Raw genomic sequence first — 9,552 nt, forward strand, 5'->3', positions numbered from 1 at the left:
AAAGTACGGTGGTCCCAGAGTAGGCACTACCATTTGAGTGATGCTTAAAACTGACGTTTGATTGTGTGAAGTTTGAACTTAACGGCGTCTCAAATAGTTGAGTTGAACTAAAATATTTACGTGAGGTTTCAGTATTCAGTAAGTATTGCTGTTTGGCGGTACAATATGTGATTAATTATCCACCTCTTGCGAGTGTTTCGATTTAAAACTTGATTAGAATTTATAGGTAAGATATTAGAAGCTATTTATGAAATAATTTCGCTCGAAAACTTAATGAGACTACAATATCATAGACACCATCCAGCTCAGCAACAAGTTAAGCATTAAAAAATAAAAATACATATAATCTTCATCATTTTATTTACGTATTTTCACTGTATAACCTTCTATATACATATAAGAATATTATAATTACACATTTTACTTCATTACAAGAAATTACATTAAACGAAACAATTTACTGAAAATTATTACACGAAAAAAATGTCGAATTCATACATGAAAGTGATCTCGCTAAGTATAAAAACTATTGCTAGAAAGAGACGAATATACTTTTCAATATTTTAAAAATTATTTTCTAGATTTTAAATTTTTTTTAATTCTTGAAATGTTTCTGACGAAAATGTATTATATATATGATCTTTTTGTATGATGTATATTCCAACGGCAGGAAGAGAAGATATAAACAAACCTTATATTAACACAGTCCATGAGATTTGCTAATACCTCAAATATTATGCACTACAAACAGTTCTCGATTAATATATCTTTATTTATGATATTATAATACAACACTACTTATATCCTATAACTTAACTACTTATATCCACTTTAATTCACTTTGGAAGTGAATGAAAGTGGATATAAGATCTGATGACAACTTCGCTTACATTAAAACGTAATTCACAATAAACACCACAGACAATAGATGTCGAATGACGTCACGTCAAACCAAGGTCATTTTTGTTAATTCTTATCGAGATAGATTGTCAAAGTGAACGTGTCGACAAAAAATATTGTCCAATAGGGTGTACTGAGTTCACACACTCTAGTAAAGTAGTACGATGTTCGGCGAGTGTCAAGTGTAGCTGTACACGCACACCGAGACAATGAAGATGGCTCGTTTATTTTAGTTCTTTTATATTGCGACACTATCTAAGATCTATAATCAAGTTGAGGTTTATTTATCTTAACTCCTGCGATTGGATTACGATGGGCTAAGATTAACAGATATAATCATTGCATATGAGATCTTGTTAATACATTTTAAAGTCAAAACTTACAAAAAATTCATAAGGATTTATCTACATTAGTTGAACAAGGTCTTGCTTCGAATGTCAAATTAATTATGTCAGAAATTTAACACGAGTTGGTTTATTATTAATACATTTAATTAATTAAATTATTATTCGACTACTTAGGAAAGGTAGTTAAGCGTTTTGAGCGTATATACATTTGGAGTTAACATCCTTAACTATTTTAATGAGTTATCATTTCGTAATGTCAAATACATTAATGTTATGGCGGATATATGTCATAAATAAGGGAACTCATTATAAATAGCACCTGACATTAGTGAAATATACTGAGGACTCCCAGCACAATTTAAAAAAAAAATTGTACAACTTTCGAAAAAATTTAGAAAACTACAATGTTCTTACAACTCCAGGTCCATTTATATACATACATAAGACGGTTTAAATTTAATTTCTGATTATATGAAGTCTGTCTGACCGATTTGAAAAAAAATTTTTCATTATATAGTCCATTAATTGAGAAGGGTCGACAACTATAAATCATAATGCTAACTGTGAAACTACATTAAGGACAAAGTATTGATTATTAATATACCATTCTAATGTACAGACTTATATACATATATATATATGTATATATTTTATCATTTTACATATATATATGTATATATATATGTAAAATGATAAAATAATCGTCTATTTTTAACTTATTGAGCCAAGATCTATTGAATTGTTAAATCCATGTGTTTTACTTGTATATAACATTCTGAACCAGTATATAATGATATTCAATCAATATATTCAGTCACTAGTCAACTTATTTACAAACACATCTTATTTAAAATAGATAACCAGCCTGGTGGTCAATAATGCTCACAGACATTTGCACACTCGCCCTTCAAACCAGAACAATACTAAGTACTGTTTGACCGAAGAATAAATTATGCTTGCCTACCCAGATGGATTTGCAGCAACATTTACAATAACAAAGCCACATTTAATAACTCAATATCTTCAAATGTGTGTACTTAAATGTTTAATCATTTCATGTTTAGTTTTAACTATCAAACCGCACACATCACAAGAGTACTCGTTCAATTTTCGTTTTAATGTCTTCCGTAGACAGTAATTACATTTCTCAGAGTCAAATATTGATGAGCAAATGAAGCAATATTTGACATTATCGCTGTCTGATATGGTGATAGCTTTACTTGTATAACGATTACACTTGTCTGTGGATGCCTTAACGAGTTTTAACTTTAAAGTGGGAATCTTCTTACATTGTTTATAGTATGAATTAATTTTTCTATCAATCATATCTTTTGTATCTTTTATCTTATCTATGTCTACATTTGTATGCCTGTCCGGTTCGTCCATCTCGTTGAAAGTATCATTATTAATTATTTTATAAACTGTTACAAATTCATTATCAAGCTTTTTTTTATATATTTTCGTGTTATAGTCATCTGTACTGACTGTTTTGTCATTATTGTCTTCGTATTTGTCATTAGTTTTGCTGTAATCGTTTTGTAATCTAGGTATCCTGTCAGATGGGTCGTTACTATATTCAGATTCATCATTTTCTTGCTTTAATTCGTCAAGAGTAGATTCGGTTTTGATTGTTTTACTAGCGTATAGTGTGTTATCAGCCTCGTCATCATCGAGCAAACTCAAATCTAAATATTCTGCGGACATATTTTTGTCACTCGTATTCGACTCCATTGATATTCTCCTTGTTTGTGTATGTTCAATAACATTTTCGTTTTCTTCCGAATCATTATTCTTTACAGATGCTTCGATTGGTATTTCGAGATTTTCCAAATGTCTCAATATTTCATCGTCTCTAAATTCAATTAATTCTTCATCCGTACATTCTGAATTTCTTTTAGTATTTACTTCTTCAATTGTTTCTTTTACTTCTAAATGTTCCGTGACTTCTTCTTTGATTTTAACTTTTGGGCTTTCATTTTCATTATTATTAACGGGATCAGATTCATTTTTATTGGAATTATTTTTATTAATGAGCGGCTTGACGCCTTTGTTTTTAATTATACCTAAAAGCGTTTCTAATTTACATCGTTTATTGATGAAGCTTTTGTCTCGATTGTCTATGTTCATATCCAATGATTCCGGCAAGTCTGTTTTATCGCTGTTGTTATTCAATTCATGTTTGTCTTCTTTATTTCGTTTCCGTTCGACATCCTTCTTTTGTTCTTCTTTTATTTGATTTTTGACACTTATGGTTTTTTCTGGACGATCTTGAGAGAACAGCGCTTCTGTAATTAGAGAATACAACATTCATTTTGTATTATTAAAGATGATATGGCCGGCGTAGTTGTCGTCCCTTAAGATTAGCCGCCGTTACCGAAATCGCCTAGACGACATAATTAAAAAGAAGTCGAAGCAGCACTCCGGCGAAAAAAGTTCAATAACAATGGCTTTAGGATAAGCGCTTTCCGAGATACCCGAGTCTGAAAATGTTTTAACAGACCCAAAAAACGCCCTTGATATAAGTCAAAAGAACAACTCACCTTCAATATATCCATCAGGCGGTTCCTCCCACCACACAGGACTTGGGCACGTCAATATTTCCAACAAATCCTCCTCATCCAGACTCCCGTTCTCCTCGATTATCCGCACCATGTCTGTTATACTCAGTTCTGGTGACTGAGCCTTCTGTTTAGATTTATCGGAATCGATGACACACTGAGCCTTCGTTTGCTCAGTTACATATTTCATATCTGAAATATAAAAATAATATTTGTAAAATCAATTGTTTTGGAAGGCGACTTAGGTTTAAATATTAAACCAATATGCATAATACTTATACCAAAAGGTTAAGGCACGTCTCGGAGAAGGTATTAGCATATATAAATATGAGCTTAACAGTTTTATTGATTTAAGCTTAGATTAGGTAGCTATTGATGTGATATGAAAAACCTCTTTATATTGTAATATTCATGAGTATATTAGCTTGGTGCTTGAAAAAATAAATTTAAAAAATTTAAAACTAATATTTTTTATTTCAGGGATTCTTCAAAGTAAAAAAATTGTGTCTATTGTATATTAAATTGTTATTTTCACTTGCTGGGGCTTCGTGCTCGTCTGGGTAGGTACCACCCAATCATATATTCTACTGTGAGCTGTGTAACTGTAGGCACAAGGGACAATACTTAGTTCCCAAGATTGGTGGCGAATGATTAAAATATCTTACGTCAATGTCTACGGGTGGTGGTACTTACCATCACATGGTGGTGGTACATTCGACCGGACCCTTGGTTTATGTACCTAAATTATAAAAAAAATCATGATACAATATTATTTAAATTATTTTGCTATCAGTACATACTACCAATAAGGTCAATAAGGTCCTATGTATAAATTTTAGATGTTTGGTCTTTAACCAAACGTAGAATTCTTGGCTAATTTTCCTGAACAATATGCATGTATTTTTCATATCTCTTGAATGAGTGATTTATTGATGAAAAGTTTTATACATAAAACAATTATTATTGAATCGTGTGCGTCTGAGGCTCGCCAGGAGTGAAATGCAAAATAAAATATAATCAAAAGTCAAAAATCTTAATTCAATATAGAACTATACACTCGCTTATTGATTGTCAAGAAAAAACAAAACTACTGGTCCGGAACTTACGAAAGAAACTCAACGTAACATTTTTTTTTAAATATCTTGATTTTTTTTTATTACGTCTTGTTTTTTTTTTTAATGTGTCAGTCAAAACTAATAAACAAACTGACTATAACTCTTTTGAAACCTTAAGTTGGAATATATAAATATTAATAATATGTTTGTTACAAAAGTTTAGAATTTTTGAGTTTAATTTATGAGAAAATATTAGAAGCCGGTCTCATGAAATAAGTAAATTACAATTGAAAAAAAAAATTACAGAACTATTTTTTTCTTAATTGCAACACTGGTTGTGTTGTGTGTGTGTCTCTTTGTATGGTCACAATTTATGAAGAAATAATAATATGTTATAAATATATTTATACCCTATAGCATTCAAGTATAAGGAAGCCTTCTACCAGTGAAAGAGTTCTTAGAATTGGTTCATTTATTCCTGAGATTGGTCTGCAGAAAATTTATACAGGACGAAATACAAACAAACAAATTGTACCTCTTTAGAATATTAGTATAGATAAATAATGATGTTTGCCTTCTATACATTTCTATGTAAAATATTCAATTATGATATAACTTTGTAATTCCGCTAAGGGTCTGTTGAAAAACAAGAATTTTTCCTCTAAATAATCTTTCTTTTTAAATATTTTATAAAGGTAGACAATCAAGTAAGCGAATCTTGTTGTGTTAATGTCTATAATAAAAGACTTTTTACCATCAATTCATAATAAGGAATATTTTAAAAAAAATGAGGATTATTTTTGTCTAATTTTTCAACTGTTTGTCTGTTGACCTTAATCTTTGGACACACTAGTAACAAAAAGTCTCCCAACAATCAACATACTTCTATTCTTGTTTTAATTCACCGATGGTCCTGTCTTGGTTTAACAGTGTCACCTCTATGCAATGCATGTCTCAAGCAACATTCTTTTCTAACTTCCTAAAATATTTTTTTCTACCACAATCCAATTTAATTAATAATTGTGATATATTTTTATGATATTACAAAGATATGCCAACATATTATTCGGTTAAGAAAAATATTTGCCTTAGAACAATTTTTTTAAATCTATTTCCAAAAATTTTAATTTGCCTACATTGTCTAATGATTAAGCTAACTCTGTTACATAGAGTGCTATGTTTTAACAATGTCTTTCAAATTCCATGAAACTAAAAGACCTCATCTGTTCCTGCAATATATATTATATACACAATTTCCTTTCTATTTTAGTTTCACCTTAAGTCAAGTATATTTGCTTTTTTTTGACTCATATTTGACACATTAAAAGTCTAAATTTAAACACGCTGTATCTGCTGGTATCTCTTCTTTTTCATAACTTCATTATTGAAGGTTGTGCTTGTCCTGAAATGCTTTTACTGATGTGTCAAATAGCTTTCTCCACACCACTCTGTCCTCAGCTATTCTCAGGGCAGTCGGAATATTGAGTCCCGTTATATTTTGAACCAGCGGGTGGGTAGTCGACCATGTGACCTTTTGCCATCTACTAGTATAAGTTTTGTGTATATTTGTTAAGCAGTTTCATCAATTAAGCGTTACTAAAATAATATCAACTCATTTCTTATAGTAGATGTTTGTTCACTTATATCAGTATTAAATATTGTATTGATTAATTTTGTATTGTTTTGTATATTGCTTAATACCTAATTTCATCATATTTGGTTCAGTGTTTTTGTGGTGGAAGTGTAACAGACAGAATTACTTTCGCATTTATAATATTAAATAAAGTATATTTAATCTATATTAATAAAAATATGTGCTTACCTCGTTGAGGGATGTGTAGTTTCCTTTTATTGACACTTTTTGTTCCACATATAACTTTGCAATTGGGCTTCGGAGCAAGAAATCTTCTTGCGTTAAGGACCTTCCTTTTAAGTTTATTTGGATAATACTCCTTATTCTCAATCTGTGGTTCCTCAATTATCTTCGTGTTAACATTTTCCTCTGATTTTTTCACCTTTTTATGCCGAGGCGACTTCTTTTCTGCCGATGTGACCTTTTTTAAGTTTGTTTTTGACTTTTTACATGAGTTTATGTTTTTTGACTTTGCCGTTGGTTTTGTTTGTTCTTTTTCAAGGAGTCGTTTCTGTTGGGCCGATTTGAAACGTGTGACAATAGTTTCAACTGGCATTGCTCGAGGTTTCTTTTTTTCAGGCTTTGCATTCTTCAGTGACATCTTGATGAATAATTACTCTGTAATAATAGAGAAGAGGTTTAAATAAATTATTGTAATAAAATATTTTAACTGAAATAAATGTAGTTAAATTATTTATAAGGGTTCATATTTTAAACTATTATGTTTAATATTAGCATCAAAATCAGCTCAGTAAGTATTTATAACCGTTTATTTTGCAATGTTCATCATAAATAGTAAAAAAAATTAAAATCACAAATATGTAAAAAAATATTATTAAGACAATTTGTAAATAAATTATATGTAGTATGAACAGTGTTGTAATTGCTTATGCAATTCTGTCGAACGTTAAAGCTACATGTTGTTATATTTCGTTATATAAAATATATACTACCAGAGCCTATTTTAACGAAATATCATACGTATAAATAAACAATTTACCGTTTTACCATTGTGCAATAATGCTATTATATTAATGTAAATTTTCCGTTAAATGAACATGCTTTAATTAAATTTAATTTTATAAATAATCACTTCAAAAAATACGAGATTCGTGAAAGTCAATACACAAATGACTAATTTAGATCATCGTTATAAGTCGAACGAATAACAAAATCGTTGCTCTCCACTATTCATAACTGTATAATAAAATATGTTAGTGATTAATGCAAGTATTTACGATAATATTATAGTTTTCACTTATAAATTTTATATTTAATGTTGTTCGACCTTTGAAGCACGAAATTAGTATAGTTTCGATAGATGGAAACAGGTTTAACTTGACTTAGATAAATTAGAATAACAAACATGGAAAAATACCTTTCGATTCGTTCCTTCAATTTTATCCGCGAAACAATAACAAATTATTTTATTCCGACTGATTCTGTAGACCCTCACAATAATACACTTACGGATTTGGGAATTAAAAAGAACCTTTTCAAAATAAATCGTCACATATTTTTAATAATTGCAACCCTAAATTGCATGAATAAATGGATATGGAACTTTGTCACATTCGATTTTAATTATTGTGTTTTTGAATATTACTTCTGTGTGTAAGTAATTATGATTTTCTCATAATATAGCCATAACGTACATATATATCCATATATCGATAAAATAAGTCTAAGAGCACAAAAACATTAAAATATTTTTTAATATAAAGATTAAAATTTTTAATACTTTGATATGAATAAACTGATATATATTTTTTTATCTTTTATGGTATCGTTTTAAAAAAAAAGCTGTTTATTTTTGTTTTATAACTTTATAAACTAACTTTGGAACAAAAAAAGAACCCGAATTATAAATATTGATAGTGTGTTTTATCTGTTACAATCTACAGACCATATATCGAATACACTCTGTGCTACACTGTCAAGTAATCTATTTCACACCGAAATTTTGGTCTTCGTTATTATTATTACTCGCACATCTTTTATATTATTACGTCATTAAAAGACTATTCTATTTTTAAGCAACTTTGCCTCCCATTTAAACATGCTTTTATCTATAAATTGATAAATATATATTAATAATTTGGATAATTTAAAAATTTACATTCATTTCTATAAAAGGTCTTTCAGTTCTCTTTAGGTACTGATGAACTGAAAAATCACTCAAGTGAAAAAATATATAAATCATTTATTATTTTTACGAAAACATTTTCATGCCTTTACTAATTTTGTGAATATACTTATTTCTCTTACCTTTAAAATGGGACATCCCTCAAGTACTTTTTTCAGTTGTATTATTTTTATCTATAAAGATTATTTATATTTTACGGTTTATTAACTGAGATTTTGATGAAAATTCGTGACATAAATATCTAATATCTACGCATCCGACCATTTGTTATACAATGTTTTTTGTCAATTTTTAACCTCACGAATTTGTCAATACTAATATTATAGATGTAAAATTTATTTGTTTGATGCATTCCTTAATTTTTTAGCTATAGGGTTATAAATTATATTCATATATATTTTGTTATTAATAAACTGCACACGTGCGAAGCCGGGACGGATCGCTAGTAATTTAAAATCGTCATGCCTCGTAAGGTAAACGTTTTAATATATCGTATATAGTTCAGTAACAATATGTATACCCATCAATAAATATTAGAGGAATAAACTGCCCTAACCTTTCAATAGAAAATATACAAGGGAGATTATTTTATTGAAAGTGAAAAACTAAGTAATGAAATAAAATTATAATGTTATATTATGTTATGTTATGTTATGTTATGTTGTTATGTTATGTTATGTTATGTTATGTTATGTTATGTTATGTTATGTTATGTTATGTTATGTTATGTTATGTTATGTTATGTTATGTTATGTTATGTTATGTTATGTTATGTTATGTTATGTTATGTTATGTTATGTTATGTTATGTTATGTTATGTTATGTTATGTTATGTTATGTTATGTTATGTTATGTTATGTTATGTTATGTTATGTTATGTTATGTTATGTTATGTTATGTTATGTTATGTTAT

At 28.8% G+C, this 9,552-nt stretch overlaps 1 protein-coding gene across 1 annotated transcript; it reads right to left on the minus strand.

Moving 5' to 3' along the window:
* Window positions 1–2,190: 2,190 nt before the first annotated feature.
* On the minus strand, window positions 2,191–8,087 carry LOC113396831 (putative neugrin-like protein DDB_G0288135). Its single transcript, XM_064220188.1, has 4 exons — window positions 7,872–8,087; window positions 6,683–7,111; window positions 3,788–3,997; window positions 2,191–3,532 (listed from the first exon to the last, which is right to left on the minus strand). Exons 2-4 carry the CDS (start codon window positions 7,092–7,094, stop codon window positions 2,271–2,273), a joined length of 1,884 nt encoding a protein of 627 aa, XP_064076258.1. The 5' UTR covers window positions 7,095–7,111; window positions 7,872–8,087; the 3' UTR covers window positions 2,191–2,270.
* Between the last annotated feature and the right edge of the window lie 1,465 nt (window positions 8,088–9,552).

This window comes from Vanessa tameamea, chromosome 31 (genome assembly GCF_037043105.1).
Source record: "Vanessa tameamea isolate UH-Manoa-2023 chromosome 31, ilVanTame1 primary haplotype, whole genome shotgun sequence".
Taxonomy (NCBI): Eukaryota; Metazoa; Arthropoda; class Insecta; order Lepidoptera; family Nymphalidae; genus Vanessa; species Vanessa tameamea.

What these genes read in the sequence shown, in the direction of transcription:
- LOC113396831 (XM_064220188.1), bottom strand. Translation starts at nt 7,094, where the DNA reads ATGTCACTGAAGAATGCAAAGCCTGAAAAAAAGAAACCTCGAGCAATG. An exon ending in ACTACACATCCCTCAACGAG is followed by an intron (nt 3,998 to 6,682) that starts GTAAGCACATAT and finishes TTTATATTTCAG; the next exon opens with ATATGAAATATGTAACTGAG. An exon ending in GCCTGATGGATATATTGAAG is followed by an intron (nt 3,533 to 3,787) that starts GTGAGTTGTTCT and finishes CTCTAATTACAG; the next exon opens with AAGCGCTGTTCTCTCAAGAT.